Genomic DNA, 17,116 nt, shown 5'->3' on the forward strand with positions numbered 1-17,116 from the left:
TACCATGTAGTGCGGGTTCACTGACAATTCGGGGGAACACTGCCTCTAACTTTAGGACCCCAAAGTTGATTATCTTTTCAACCATGAAGATGGAGGCAGTATGTTTCTCTGAAGCATTCGTGAAATGAAGTAGGCGACCTCACATCCCATCATAGTCAGGGTTTCGAGAACCTCGCATTGAAATATATTTCCGTATTTTTAATACCTAAATTCCATTATAAATTTTGCATGTTTCAGTACCTTGTGAACTTCGACAGAAAACAGAATTAATAGACTGATGCCTTTTGTGCTCAAAATCCTATTTTCATCTCGTTCAATTATTCACTGAATTGTACCTCAGCCGCGCTGAATCTGAAGGAACGTTGTAGGGCATAATCCTTGAATAATTGCAAGGCTGTGGTTTCGGATTACTCAACAGATGATTATTATGACGTGGGTAGGAACTTCACATATGTTCTGTGGAGATTGAACACGGTAACGTTTTTGTTAGCACTACGTCTAGATGCTTTTAATTTCTGGGAAATCTTGTCTGCAATTTCGTGAGCAAATCACGCCGAAACTAAGGGATTATAACAGAGTAGAAATAAGGACAGTCTCTTGCATCAAGGTTTTCAGCCAGCTGATTTCATGGTGTGATGTACGATATCTTAGGATTTAATGTTTACTCCGTTATTGAAATGTTTATGAGACTCGAAAATACATTGTTGTTCTCAAAATACTAGGCCCTCTCTTGAGGAATTTCAGACCAGTTTATAACTCCCCATCCAAATTTCTAACGGCCCCGTTAATATTGATATCTTATTCATAAACAAAAAAACTCCGTGGCCTGTAGTCCGCAAGCGAAGTATATCGACAGCGCGACCGCCGCTTGTCGGCGAAATTAGTGCCAACTTTAGCGGATAGAGGGTGTAACATGGTCAGCGAAACGGATCCCCACGGCCAGTAATCTCGGTTTTCTAGACCGAACCGCTCCTCAGTTACCCTCACGAGGCTGATTGTACCCCGTTCCAGACCCACTACTTCTCAGAAAATCTGGTAGCGCTGGGAATCGAACCCGGAACCTCTAGATCTCTAGCCAGAAACTCCTCCCACTAGACCACAGAGGTGGTACAGCGATATTTCTCATATGATTTTTCTGTTCAGTTGTACGACCAAACTTCTGTGTTCAATTTTTATTTCTTCCCTATGCATGCTCCACGGCCACACATAATTTTATATCATGTACGACCCAACATATGAGTCAATAAATTATTTATTTATAATTTATTTAACGGCCCTGTGAGTATATTATCATACTGTACAGCATTGAATGCTGCGATGATTGGTTAATAATACATAACAAGTGATTTGGAGGGAAGCGGTCGTGGCCTATCGTGATACTATCCTGGCATTCGTCTGAAGGACTGACGAAGACCACGATATATCTCAGTCAGGGTTACCGATGACCTGGTGGACATCATTTCCTTAATAAAATTTGTATAGTGTTAGAGCTACAGCGATCTGCTCTGCCAACAAATTTTGGTTAAGTTGATCAACCTATAAGAGCTCATGTTTTCAGGACAGATAGTCTAAAACGTGCTTTCCTGATTAGGATAACGAGCAGGTGATTATGAGCCTTTCGAAGTATTCTACTTCCTCTGTCTTTTGTGTAGCCATCCACGTTACTGTATTGTGTTATCTGAACTAAGAAGAATGATATTTATATCTGCAATAAATAAATATAAAGGCCAGTGACGTATGAAGAATCACAAAGGAACTGTTTGCGAAGTCCGCGTACTAATTTGAGAAAATTTTACATAATCTGCCTGGTTTCAGTACATGTTCTCTTGCTGTTCTTGTTACATTCATAACGAAATCGGGGGGGGGGGGNCGTCATGGCTGTCAGTCCGTCTTTGTGACTGCATGTAATACGTCGTAACCACTGAACAGATTTTCATGAAATTTATTACAAGGAAATTTTACTATACATTTAAGTTTGAAATTGGACAGTAATAGCGGACGCTTTTTGCAGTTCTGTGCGACACGTGGAGCGTAACTTGTTAAATACCTATTTGAGAGAAAATCATTTCCAACAAAAGCTCTAGAGAAACATGAAAAATATGATTTTATGCACAATACATTATTTTCGCAATTCTTAGTTTTTTTTAGATAAAAAACAAAAATGAATGAATTATTGAATTTTATACTCAAATCTTGAAGACTTATCTTCTGGATCATAACTGAGTGTATTCTGGTGAAAGTGAACCGGCGTTTTAGAGGAATATATCGCCTCCACTTTGAAGGCCTAAAAGTAGGAGAACAAAAAAAATCATGAAGAAGTCAGCAAGCAGTGTCTGCTTTTTCTGTTGTCTGAGGTGTATTCATTATGAAAGACTTCCTAAGATAGGTTGCAGTTACATTTTCAGGTCACTGGAGGTCATTAAACTGATGTATAGGCTATTTTATTTTCACTTTTGTATGATTATTTTTGTTGGCTCTCATCTAACCCGGATTCCCTTTAATAACAGGGCAGTACGCTGTCACTATGCATATACAAGTACCTTTGAACAAATGTATTTTCACGTGTTAGAATGTGACTGTAGACAAGATTTGGATTGGTGAATGGATTTATCGACCACTTATACACACGACATGGAAATACAAATAATTACAACGCCACGGCTAAGCCCCACAATTCACAAATCACCATAACAACCGCTAGGAATTTACCAGCCGTTGCCTGATAACGGCTTCTGATAGTGGAAATTCTTCAGCTTCACGCTCTAAGGTTCTCTCTACGCAGTCTTCCGTACAGAACTCAACACTCCACTGACTTAGTCCCTTTCTTGCAACTTCTCGGCTCGGACCACATAGAAACACCCCGTTTCCATTACTATAGTCCAACTGTTGCGTAACAATGAGAACGTGTTTACCAAGCTGTTGCCCCGAAACGGTCTCTATTTACGAAGTCGCAGCTTAGCAACGCGTCTATACGCCAGAGTAGGTAATTTCATTTTGCATACCTTAATCAATTTTAACTTAAATGGATCTACGTAACTCAGCATATGATTCAGGCTTTTTAGTCTCGTAGGATATTATACATATTTTTTGAGGTAATAAATCAAGTGAATGGTACAAAGCCCGTCTGAGTTATATTTCGCATTTCGTACGCGTAGGCATTTCATATCAGTTTATTAATATTTCTCAGGATAATGGTTTCCATCAATAGGAAAATAAAGCTATACACAATGGAACGCCCCTCGTTTCTGAATTTTAATTTAAAAATGTATTTGCATTATTGTAAATATTACGTTCATATCTGGATTATGACGCAACAAAAAGAATTGAAAATAATACATAGAACTCAAATTAAGTAGCGAGAAAGAGTTTAAATATTTGTTTTAGAGCAAACTGAAGTTGCAGCAGCAAGGAAAAATAAATGTTTTATCTCCGTTCTCCTTAGTTACTACATTGCACCATATTATGACAGGACTTCCATGAATTCTTATGGTTCGGCCGAGTTTGTGGCCATAACGGTAAGTATCTTGACAGTTATTAGAGGGATCTTCGGTTCGAATCTTGGCCGGGAGATCATCTATGCTCATCTATCCTCACAATAAAACTTACTCAGACAACCTCCCTTCAGTTTCCCTGACAAAGACTTTACATTCATTTTCCACTATAATGCTTGCTGCACTGACTACCCATCTCATCCAAGGAGTCCTACCGACTGTGCCTACGATTAAGAAACTGAAAAGCGGTCAAGGCCAAACAGAGGACTGTAGAACCGTAGATAGATACGTTGATAGGTAGGTAGGTAGGTGGGTGGGTGGGTAGATAGATGGGCCGATGGATAGGTAAGTAGGTGGATAGGTAGGTAGAATGTTACACCTTCACTAGAAAGTTAATTGATTCTATTTTTAACATACTTCAAGTTTTTATTCTTCCGTGGGAAATTGAAACGTATTAATACGGGACTATTCATCTCTAGGTTTGCTTATACAAGATATGAAGTACCCTTGTTTGCTGAGTAGGTGGACTTTTACTGTGTACTCTCTCAAGGTTTATTCCAGATCCAAGAATTCATCATGTATTTAACACCGAATTAAAAATAAATTATTAAAATAACCTTCGAAAACTGAACGTGAAAATTTTACACTTCGACTTTAAAGGTGAACACAATAATAACAATTATTTTCAATAAGGGGAAGCACGTACAATTTTAGTGCTACATGTGTAATTGCGTCGGGTTTCTGGTTAGCTTTTCAATTATAATTTAAATTAATCTAGATTTAAATAAAAAAATATCACATGAAATATTTGAAGTATCTCCGCGGGATGTAATTTGCTCTCCAATGGGTTACGATCTGTGGATATCAAATCAGAACCCCTAAATTCCATTTCACGAAATATCAATTGGAATCGAAGTCTGTCTTATATCACGACCTAAATACTAGTATCAAATTTTATGGTTATGTCGAAGCTACATAACCTAGAAATTCTGGGGAGAATATTAGTTTAGTGTCCTATATCTCATTTTATTGTTACACTGAATAACCCGATGGGTATATATCGGTTCTTAAATTTGTGAACAGAGCAGCTTGACTGAAGCTATAACCCTTCTGGTTTGGTTTCCATATTCTAATCTCTGCCCCAACAAGGACTGCCCTGAATGCCTCAGAGCTAATGCTGGGATTGTGCCTCAATTCACGTCACGACCCCTTCTCTTCATATCACACTAAGTTTATTATACAACTCAACTGGGTTAATTTAAAAAATTCCTTCTGAAGTCAAAATCTTGAAATTATTCAAGGATTCAAAGATATTTCATGATAAATAAAAATGTTTCCACAACGATGATTCTTTAGTTCTGTTTTCTTGGTTTTGGTTCCATATAGTCTGATATAAATTGAAAGACTTGTCGGAAGAGCGTACTGCCTCCATCTTCAAGGTCATACGCGAAACAATCAAGGAGCAAGAAGCAAGCATTGCGGCATTGCGTTACTAGGAAATGTAGATAACTACAGAACTACACGGCGCCGCATCCCAGAAGACGACATTCTTCATAGTCGCCGCCGTGAAAACCTCAAATCTTACATAAATTCAGCATAGATTCCGTCAAGAGATGACATCACTGTCAGCTATAGTGAAACATTAGCATAATTGCATTTCAACCTCTTGATTTAATTTTATTGTGATCATAAATTACGGTAATGATAATTAGTTACTATTAACACAATTGCCTAACATTACTAGGATAACCATAGCCAAGAATACATTCGGGTCGCTAAATGCAAATTGTCCAGTGCTACTGCATTACAATAGCTAGGGGCTCCACCTCTGCCCTAACCGTATTTCATTTCCTCCTTCATAATTCACTATAATCTGGGGACCCATACCCTTTCACCCTTCTCCTTACTCCTGTCCGTTCTCTTAGGACCCTGGGCATGGTACTCCTCACTCAATAACCATAACGATTTTTGTCACTCCTAGTTTAATCTTATAACATTAAGACTGGTGCATCATATTCCTCCTAAACGCGCTATCGGAAATTTTTCTCGACTGCTATTTTAACTGCCTCGGTGAAGGCAGATGAGAAGGGAGGCCAAGGCAACACTGCCGCAAGCCTATTGCATCAGTCAGCCAAGTGATACCGCGCTGTGAACAAGCACTGTTTTTACACGAGTGCTTTTTCGACTTCGTGTTTCGTTTTATCTGCGATGGGTGGCAAAATCGAGCAACGAGTCTGCACCAATTTTTGCGTGAAGCTCGGTAAATTCACTACCGAAACCCTTTAAATGCTTCATGAGGCTTTCGGAGAACATTCTGTAAGCTGTAGAGTGGTTTTTGAATGGAATCCACATTTCAAGGCCGGTTGAGTGTCAGTTTAAGATGCCGAACTTTCAGGGCGACCAAGCACAAGCAAATCGATAGAAAATGTTGAAAAAATTCGAGAACTCATTCACGAAGACCGTCGCCGAACAATCCATGAGCTTGCAGACACCGTTGGGATCAGTTATAGAGTATAACTTAACAGAAAATTTGAACATATGCCGCATTGCCGCAAAGTTTGTTCCCCGAATCTTGAGAAACGATCAAAAACAGCGGCCCGTAGATGTATGTCTGGAGTTACGAGAGAAGGCAAAGGAGGAACCAACTTTTATCTGTAAGGTCATAACGAGTGAAGAAAACTGGTCTTACTCGTACATTTATGATCCAGAAACAAACCAACAATCGTCGCAGTTGTAGCGTCAACAGTCACAAAGAGCAAAAAAGGAGTGGCAGGTCCGGAGTTCAACAAAGAACATGTTCATTGTTTTTATCGACGTGAAGGGGGTGGTTCATCATGACAAAGTGGCCGTCCACGTCCCTGAAAACCGCAGAATTTTTAACTAACAACAAAATTATCGTACCCCATCCTCCCTACTCGCCGGACTTAGACCCTTATGATTTCCCTTTGTTTCCAAAATTGAAAATTTACAGACAAAAATAATATTTTTTTATTTGTCACACACCGGAGGCCAGGGTTAAGTACACGATCTATAATTTTCAATGGAGGGCGGATCCTCCCTCCTTCATCAGGGCTGTTTGAAAATCCGAATATGTAAGGGTTTAAACTAGAGTCGGGAATTAGGTTTCCAAACTTGTAACTTCAGGACCTTTTAAGAGATAATTTACCTCAAAAGTTAACTGGAATAATCTTATTAAAACGACAGCCTATTTTGTTAATAAACATCTTAATCCATGAACACAGAATAGATAATATGTTGCCAGAGAAGTTTGACAATTACATATTGAACGGCACTATGTGATGTAAGAGTTGTTTAGACTTTAAGAATTAAGAACTAGTTATTGCCTGTTGAAAGGCAAACACACTATTCCTGCTTTAACTATAACCAGGAAATAAATTTCTCCCTTAAGAACCTTATCTTCTGGGATATGACGGCATAGGACCACACGGCGTTATATCCCAGTAAATGGACTCTTCATAACCACCGCCGTGAGAACCCAAATCGCACAATTTCTCTCTCTTTTAACGTTGTTTGTGGCCAAGCATTCTCATTCATTTAGTACATTGTATTTCATTGTCACTTTCAAATTTTCTTCTTACGACTTATGGCATAATGAAGTTGATGTTTTCTATTGCAGGGTATGGGAACATCGCCCCGCGGACTGCCCTGGGGAAAGCAGTGACAATGGGATATGCTGTATTTGGCATCCCACTGATGCTGATCTACTTGTCAAGTGTTGGCAGTCTTCTGTCTCGGTGTGTTCGTGGTGCGTTCTCACGTACTGTTTGCTGTTGTTTCTGTTCAAACTGTGGTTATTGCTGTTATGACGAGAGGAGGATGCAAGAAAAAGAACGTCGCATGAAGAAGAAACGTCAACAGATAGAACTACAGCAGCAACAACTGCCGCTCCAAGAACCTTTCTATGTCAGATCATCATCTTCAGTAACAGCATTCACACCATCAGCAAGTAGCACGCACAATAATTTACATTCCCCAGTCCGCGATGGGGAGGTACTGAAGTTACAACAATCATCCTCAATCCTAGGGGAGACAGATTACGGTACTGACAATCTGGACATTGACAGGAAAAGTCTGTCTCAGCAGTACCATAGTGCTGGCAGCATTCTGGCTCCAGTACTTCTTTGTTTGTGTATCATGTTGTGTTACATATGTGGTGGTGCTGTTGTTCTCACAAAACTAGAAGCATGGACATTCCTTGATGGCTCCTATTTCTGTTTCATGAGCTTAAGCACAATAGGTTTTGGAGACATTGTTCCTGGTGGAATGGTCTCTCATCATGCAGCAAACAGAAATTCGAGCGGACAATCTGTAGGCAGCTTTGGAAGTGGGAACGGCACAGTATGGTTTTGTTCACTTTATATTCTAAGTGGGATGGCCCTAACAGCAATGTGCTTCAATATTCTTCATGATGAGATTGTTCATCGTCTGAAACATCATGTCAGGCATTCTTTGCGCCATGATAAGGATTCGTCATCTAAAGGTAGTAATAATTTTCTAGAGGATGCAAATAGTGGTGATCCTTATTCAACATCGTCCTGACACCTGCAACATCAACACCAACATCAGCATACACAACAGCAAGTTCAGCAAAGAACCTATCATAGGAACATGACTCAAGAAACCCTAGTGTCCAGTGGTACGCCCACCTCCATGTTCTCTGGAGTGTTAGACCAGAATGAAGTGACTGCCACCATCAAGCGGGGAGATATTCACCCATCGAGCATCCCCATGGAGGTGACGGCCCCAATACCTGTGCTGCCCCCTGTACTTCCAGTTCCTGATGAGGCCAAGGCACCACAAGAACCTGCCGAGAGTGAGGTTCCTGGTGTATACACTGTGCAGGAAGAAGATGAGGATGCTGAAGAGAACACAGAGATGTGATTGGCTAATGGAAACTAAGTGCAGAAGTAGATAATGAAGCTGAAGAAATTCAGAGGTGTGACTGCCTGATGGAGAGTTTGCATGCGAGGAAGCAGAACCAAAGAGATAAGAAATGTAATGAGGCTGAAGAAAATATGGACATGTCATTGACTGAAAATTTTATCATCCTGCACAGCGTTGAAAGGAGAAGATGCTGAATTGAAGAAGAGTAATATGAACCGCATATATACAGAGCAAGAGGTAATGAAGAAGGGAAAGGAACGTAGAAAATGTTTAATAACTGACTGTAGTTATCTTTGATTCACAGGCTGAGAGGACACAAGGAGGATGCTAAATACATATTACAAGTTTAATTAATGGAGAATGAGATTAAATTTTAATGAGATTTCAACCTCCAGTGCACTGATGAATAGATATTTAAAGCGGTTGGTCAAGTTTTAGAGCTATTAAGAATGAGGGTATGGTTGGTTACTTAAAATGATAATTTTTTATTTCATAAGTAGTAAATATCAAGATGGATTTCTGATACCATAATTTTAAAAATTATTTGTGGCAAATGCCGTGACGTCTGTAACAAAAATAAAACCATATGTATGAGTGACTACCAAGTTTATAAACTCATTTTACAGTGCATTCTCTGTTGGCTGCCTTAGATGGTAGCTCTATTTGATTAAGTTTTCATATGAAAATTTATTGTTTACGAAAGTTCATAACTGAGGTAACTCTTACTCTGTGGTAGAAATCACATGACTTCATGGGAGCAAGGAGTTAAATCTTTCTTGTATAATGTAATTTACATCTAATTTACTGTGAAAGGAACGAACATCACATCAAAATATCATAAATCAGAATATGTCTGTGTCAAGTAAAATTATATTGGAGGGTAAGCAAATTAAGTCCATGTTCCAGATTTGTGCTATATTTATTTAACACTGTTATTGAACATCAGTTCAATTCATTGTTTATTTGCAATTCAGCGGCCAGTAAATACAAATAAAAGCAAAAAACAAACCAAAGACAAAACAAGGTAATTTATATAAAAACAGCAACAACAACATTTTGAAAATGTGGAAAAGTTCAAATTTGAGAAGATGACTGAGAAATTAAAATAACATATATGAAGAAATTAAGGGAAAATGAGATTCCAGGAATACTTGACACCATTCAATTCAAAAACTTATGTCTTCTTTTATACTGATAAAAACGTGTAAGGATTTACATATACAGTATTCATTCATTCATCAGTAATCTGTCAGACCACAGGTCCACAGTCTCTTCCAAAACAGTTCCTCCACTTAATGCGATCTTCTGTTTTGGAAAGAGACTATCCAGGAAAAGTGATAATGTGGTAGTTTTTCCACATCGCAGTACAACAGCCGTTCAAACCACTCTGGTCACGCCTGTTGCTATACGAACTTGAACAATCTCGAGCATCATTTGCTCTGTGCTTCAAGTCGCTGCTGATGACGCTGCTTCCGGTATCAGTTTTTGGTTTTTGGTGTATATGCAGTATATAGAACCATAATTTGGCTGTCATTTTGAATTGTTGTGAAACTTGAAATCTGAAATTATGGAGAAAAAAAATACATTGAATGTGTTTGGGAACAGGGTCCTTTTGAGGACAATTTGAACCTACGAGAAAGGGTGTAAGAGACGAACGGCGTAAGTGCGTCCTAATTTGTACTCCTTGGCTAAAGGTTCGGCCACACAGAGCGCTACGCTATATTCGCTACGTACGCTACGTACGCTGTGTACACTCTGCGACGCAGTTAACATAGGGAACATAGTGTACGTAGCGTACGGAAGTCTGTATGGCCAGTCACATAGGCAATAAAGGGAGATATTTTTCTGTTCGTATAGCGAAAATAGCGTACGTAGGGCCCTGTGTGGCCGAACCTTAATGTTATTAGAAAGACAAAATCAAAGTTGATGAAATGGGTGTGTGGTGTATGGGATAGGCGTGCATGCAGGGCTTCGGAGGAACACCTGAAAGAAGGAGACCACTAGGAAAACACACGTGGATGGAAGGATAATATTCAAATGGATCTTGGGAAGTATGATAGGAAGGAGTGGACTGGATTATTTTGGCTCAGGATAGGAGCCAATTGTTGGCTCTTGTGAACAGGGTAATAAATGATTTGAGGTTCTCACAGTGATGGTTATGAAGTGTTATACCTTCTTGGTTATAACGCGGTGTAGTCCGTTGAAAATCAACCAAAGGATCCAGTTGTTACTTCCTTCACACTGGTTTTTTGCTTAGCTTTTGCTCAACTCTGCAAATGATGGCGCTGTGTAGGTTGACTTAAACGGATTACACGGCGTTGAATAACAGAAGGTAGAACTCTTCAGGTTAATAATCCTTTATTTCCGTCAAATATTGGCAACAGCGTGACTAGATGAGCAATTATTATCGTCTGTCTAAGGACTAAGATACATGAAATTTGTTAGATAATAGTAACAATAATGACACTCGTAATAGCCAAAAACTGGAACTGCTCAGGTTCTTCATGACTCAAGAAAAATGTCTCCATTAACCACAAAATTGTAAAATGGTCCATATCGGATTACTTCTGCATTTCTTTCACAAGTGTCCTTTGTTTGCTCAGCTAGCAATAGTACCTTATCGTGGAAACTCCCTGTATGCTTCTATTTACACAGAGCTCAGCACTTCTGAAGACCCTCTTTGATAAGGGGATAGGATCCATTGAAATTTTCGCAGTCAACCTTAATGGAAGTGCATGGAAAAGGCCCCTAACTACTCGATTTTCTATGACCATTGTAGCTAGACAGGGGCTACTATGGCAAAGAAGGCGTGCCCAATGATGCTGAAAAGTCAATGTAAAGATTTCCTGTCATCTTGAGAGGGTTCTCCCTCCATCCATTATCCCCGTTGGTCACAGTGTGTGCGCTTTTCCACTTCTTGTTCCTGCACATTGATGCTGTATACAGAATGACATGATCAGCTCCAACAATATTACATAACTCGGTTCTCATGGGATTGCAAAAAAATAAATTTTGCGAGATTTAAGATTGTCATGCCATATATTCTGTTATATCCATACCAAAGTTTCGGAGGAAGATACTGTTCCCATCTTCATGGTCTCTCCCAAGTTGCAGTTAATTAGCCTAATTTCCTTCTCTTTAATTTCCTCTCCTCGTTTTCTCGCGACTTAATTTTTTTATTCTGAAGATGGAGGCAGCAGATTCCTTCGAAATATCACAGTTGGTACCTTTCTACCAGATTACATGGCGTCACATCCCCCTTAAGATAGTCGCCATCATTTTTCTGTCCATGAGAACCTCAAATTCCTCTATTTACCTGTACTACAGGGTCATCGAAAAAGAATGCAGGGATTATGAAAACTATCACTCAAAAGCTATTAAACTTTTAGAAATGATTCTATATTAAAATTGCTAACAAATGTCTGAAGTTTTTATATGACCTTAGTATGTCTCTTTTGGTTGCTCTGATCCCACTATTTGACAATTAAGCTTATCAATGCACCCATTCAAAAAAAATATTGCCTCGTCTCTGAAACAAATCTGGCGTAGAAAAGTTTCAATTTTTCTTCAACATTGAACTTGTAAAATCATAACGATTGGGCCAATCATCAGGTTATATTTCGTGCTTCAACTGAATCTTACAGGCATAAAGTTGTAAACGCTTGTGAATGACGTTTTGAATCACAGTTTTTTCTTTTTTAATTCCTGATTCTAAATTCTGATGAGTAACTGGCCTTTATGGCTTCTTACACAGGACTGTCTAATGCGCTCCACATTCTCTTCCTATGCTCCTGGTCGACCTGAAGATTTCTGTTTCGCAACACATCCCATTTCTTTGAAATTTTTCAACCAATGAGTCAGAGTTTTATCATCTGGTGCTTCTTCTCCTGGATGTAATCTTCACAACTTATGTTTCGCTCTTACAACAGATTTAAATTCTGCATACCATAAAAGAAACTCAGCCTTCTGGTTCACAGCTCACATCTCGGCTGGCACGGACTCGCACTGGAAGATAAAACTAGCGGGGCTCGAGAATTTTGACGGCCGGCCTTGCGCACAGGTTCAATCGATTGGTGAACAGACAAAAGCATCTCAACGTCGTTCGCTACCCAGCACAAACAGTGCATATCCAAAACTACGTTCATTCGCCACATTTAAAAGCTTGAATCATTTCGATATGTTTAAGATTTTTTAAAGATTAATGTTCATAATCCCGGAATCCTTTTTCGATGACCCTGTCTTTGGATATGGATGTTGTTGTCAAAGTTTCAGAAATATTTACTGCTTCCAAAATGTCAACATCCACAAAAACTGAAAAACGTAAAGGACTGAATGTATAATCTGCAGGCAATCGGGTGATCCTCAAATGCCGTTTAATAGTCGGCTTTCCAGGTGTTTTGAAAATTCAAAATTATATCCTTTCGGATAATGGAGATCTTCAGAGCCCACTTTTGGGAAACATCAAGTGTTATACTTCTTCCATCGGCAGAATACATACGAAGTTTCAGTTCAGAAACATTTGATACGACTGTACATCGACACAGCAAGAACATTCCGCTAATCATCACGAACCGAAGCTCATGTCTTTGCCCTGAGAACACTGGCTCCCTATTTAGTATCAGCCCACACATGAACTTAATAGCATTAACATGCCTTTGATCCATCCAGAAAGAGCGTTTAAAGTCTGTGGCGTTTCATTATTTTTAATATAGCATTCTACAGCCGTAAATAAATTTGGTTATGAACTCGTGACCTACTTTATTATATGTAGCTTCACAGAATAAATTAAATTGGAAATTAGATATAGTGGCGTCTATAATCGTTTTATGTTTTCATCTGCGGATAACATTTAAATTATAATCATGCATTACATTCGTGATAACATTACAGTCACTGAGCGGATTAACATAGCTGTGAGACTCTAGACTCTTATCGAAAAGTTCTCAGTTCAAATCTCAGCTGGGACATCTGCTATTCTTAGTATTTCTGAGTCCCTTCAAGGAAATATCGGTATAATTCCTGGAGTTGGCCACGACCGCTTCCCTCCTACAATTCGATGTAATCTATTTGACAGCGTTACAGATCAGCCCACAAAGAAAACCACAATACATTAGCCCTGCGAAATTTCAACTACATCTAAATTACAACCTCGCAATATTTTGCTTTCAAGAATATTATTTTCTGGGATCTCACCGCGTTTAGTCTCGTAGAAGTTTACCGATATTTCGAAGGAACTTACTGCCTCCATCTCCAGGATCGGAGCAAAAAATAAACGAGGGTAAACGGAGCGAGCCTCCTTCTGACTCCAGCTACATTTCAGCCGGTTTAGAAGCTTGTATACCAGACAGACTTGCCTAGATTTGTTAAGAACTTTTTAGTAACGAAGTGCATATCTACTGCAGGTTTTCTTAGTCATATTTTGTCGCTTCCCAAGTTACCCTCATGGGTTTCATTGATGCGCTGTGGTGAACACGGAAAACAAATTTAATTATGTCAAATCCTCCTTTTTCAGAATGACACTGTCAATTCTGTTTGGAATAATAACTTAAAACAGTTGCCAATAGACGACAGAAGGCTGATAGGTCTTGAATTATCTGACATACTCGACATTTTAGGAGCTGGCTCTATTTCTGTCGTGAGGTGACAGCTCTTCATTACAATCATTTTATTTCTTTCACCTCCTCATATATATAGCATATATGAGGAATTATTGCGGTCATGAATGAAGGCCGCTCCCGAAATTCTGAAGGATTTGTATTTTTCACCGCCCATTAATTAAAAAGATTTGGCTGAAATGCCGTCTCAGTGCATAGATTTGCTCCTCTCTGGCGTCTGAACTGTTGAACGAAATTTATTCAGAGGAATGTATATAGTATTGTCATGTGTAGGGTGGTACGCGTGACGAAAATAACGGGTTCTAGTTTGGATGATTTGATCTATTAGCACCTTGTTTAGAGGTTCTCTGTAATCAAATTTAAATACAGCGCTATCACTGATTTGCACATTTTCCAGTTCACCGTTGCACAAGCACAAGAATTTTTCTTCTTCACTAGTCGTCTCCTAGCAATGGATCTCAACACAGAAACTAGCACTTCAAATCACTATGAAGTCTTCTTGCTATTTCGTCTTCAATCTCTCTGGAACCTCAGAACTAAAAATTCTTCTGGGCTCACTCCTCCGGCTTACGACTGAATCCTAACTGTCCTTGAACTAACTCTGTCACTGCATTTACATCTCTTATGAGCACTCCGCACAGACCCCACGAAAAACGCCATCTGTATTGTTGCTGCCATCACCGCTTACGCGGAAGTGCATTTACGGAGCCCTAGTGTAGAAACTTTTGCATAAACCCATTGTTTCACTGCTGCTCGGCGCGGACGACATAGAAAACACAGCCTCATGTAGTGTTACGTGTTGGACCGTGTTTACAGAACTGTTGCCTGGCACCGCGTTGATTGAATCTTTTACAGTATTTTATTGGGAAATCCACAAGGAAATAGCTCACTAGGAAGGTCTAGGATGATAATAATAAAATGGATCTAAATATATTTCTGTATTATTTTTAAGAAAGCAAATTTAAATATAAATCTAAAGTTATTAAAAATACCTTTACAAGTACATCAGTACAAAAATAATTTAACAAGACAGAGATACAACAATATGTATGTTGTTTTAATAACTACACAGGTTGTGTTTACCTAGATAAATTATCCTGAATTTGTTTAAAATTAACATTGCTACAATAGTGTCTACAACTTCCCTCATATGAGCATAACAATTTCTGTGATAAACGTATATACCATATAAGAGCATACCTCATGCTTATCTATGGGATTTTTGCTGTTTTTTCTTCTTTGCTGTTTATAAAATGACTCTTACGTGCAAGATATGAAATGGTTCATGTAGAGAGGTAAAACAAACATAAAAGTAACAAGTTTTTAACGCATTTTAAAAATGATTTTAATATTCCTTTACATCACAGAACAAAGTGGAAATTGTAATGGACATCATGTTTGGTGGTTTTGTTGTGAGGGCGAGAGACGTGCTCGCCCTGTTCACGGAGAGAATGTACAAAAAAGCTAGGAACAAAAGAATGTCGAACTTTTCCTCATTCCTCATAAAGAACAACTAAAAATATGGAACTAAACAGACAGTAAAACAGCCCAAATCCTGCAACTGAGCTCAACGAGACAAAACCATAATAATTGTAACCATTAAGTGCTGAGTTAAATCATTTTGTCGAGTGAAAAAATTGTGAAGTTTGGGACCGCATAAAAAGAAAGAGTTACTTTAATTGAAAGAAATTTTTCAAGCATATTTTTATTTTTAAGCGTCTGTGACGTCAAGACGAATGCACACACAGCGAGAAGTATGTAAACATATACTTTTGTTCGTTCAAAGGAAGTCAGACTGAATTCTGTTAACGTAATGAAGTTATTCAACATACAAAGATGACTAAGAATATAAGACTGTAAGCGAAGATGTGAGCGAGTTGTTATGGGAAGTGTGAAGTGTCGCCAAGATGAATGTAGCACAGATGTGTTGATGTGTTGTTTGCGTGTACAAAACTAAATATGTTTGTCCTTAGCTCACTCACATATTCTGTACATAATATATTTAATTGGTATGTCACTGCCACTTGTGCCCTTATTGTGCAGTTACCCCCTCCTGGCTCCTTTATCTTAGGGCGGGTTTGATGTTAAGTCTGTTCTTGGCTTGTTGCATCGTGTAGTTGTAGGCTATGTTTCCGACGTTTCAGGATCGAAGTAAATATTTTTGTGTATACACAGTAAATCACCAAACTATTCACTTCGACCCTGAAGGTGGAGGCAGTTTTTACCATTGAATCATCAGTAATATCGCCCACAACCACAGTGTAACAACCTGGAAACGAAACTGGTATCAATAATTACCAAAATGGAAGCTTAGAACCTGTAACTAAGGCAAGGATATAAGCCACTTCTTCGAAATATTCATTTCATAGAATACAGGTACATTTCTATAGGCAGCCATATTATTTACGGCTATTAAATTTTGCATACATATATTTCAGTGTTCTCTATATCTCCGGCCAAGGGCTATGTGTTGAACGGCAAGGATATGACTAGACTTAGGGACAAGATGTAAGATTTGAGGCTTTCACGGCGGTGACTATGAAGAAAGCAGTCTTCTGGGATTTGGCACAGTGTATATGTGGTGTTAACAGACGTTTCGGAGGAACGTATCGCCTCCATNTTAGGGACAAGAGTTTTCTTTTCTCTGCGGTCCACCCAGCCTCCTATTAAACAGGTAACTAGAGCTCTTTCCCCAGGGATAAAGCGGACAGGGTGTGAAGCTGACCGTTCACCTCCATCTAGTGCAGATGTGAAGAATGGTGGAACTGTACCTTCACTTCCCTACACACGTCTTCAAGGCGTGGTGCCTATTTTATTAAGCACAGGAACCAATTAATTATTTTTATGTTTATGAAAATTACCTACTCTACAGTTACTTAGTTTAGAACATCTTTTAACGTGTTTTCTATGAATATTCTCATTCAAAGAAAATATTTTATTAAATTTACAACATTTATGATAGATCCGTTATTTGCGTAAAGAAAAGTCAATATATTTGCAAATAACACTAAATTACTGGGTTAATGCGCTATGTTTCTATGGTATATAGGTTCTGAGAGTTATATAAATGTGATAACATTAATATTCCGAAGATATGGCTTATAA

The 17,116-nt window shown here is 38.7% G+C and overlaps 1 protein-coding gene across 1 annotated transcript in view; it reads left to right on the forward strand.

The window, feature by feature from the left end:
• The window catches only part of LOC111861898 (potassium channel subfamily K member 18), a 74,546-nt gene extending 64,867 nt beyond the window's left edge, over window positions 1-9,679 (forward strand). Inside the window, exon 2 of the mRNA XM_023846842.2 lies at window positions 7,129-9,679. Within this exon, the coding sequence (XP_023702610.1) occupies window positions 7,129-8,051 (923 nt within the window). The 3' untranslated portion in view covers window positions 8,052-9,679. The remainder of the gene's footprint in view (window positions 1-7,128) is intronic.
• Window positions 9,680-17,116: the final 7,437 nt, after the last annotated feature.

The sequence above is a fragment of the Cryptotermes secundus genome, unplaced genomic scaffold (assembly GCF_002891405.2).
Source record: "Cryptotermes secundus unplaced genomic scaffold, Csec_1.0 scaffold4059, whole genome shotgun sequence".
NCBI lineage: Eukaryota > Metazoa > Arthropoda > Insecta > Blattodea > Kalotermitidae > Cryptotermes > Cryptotermes secundus.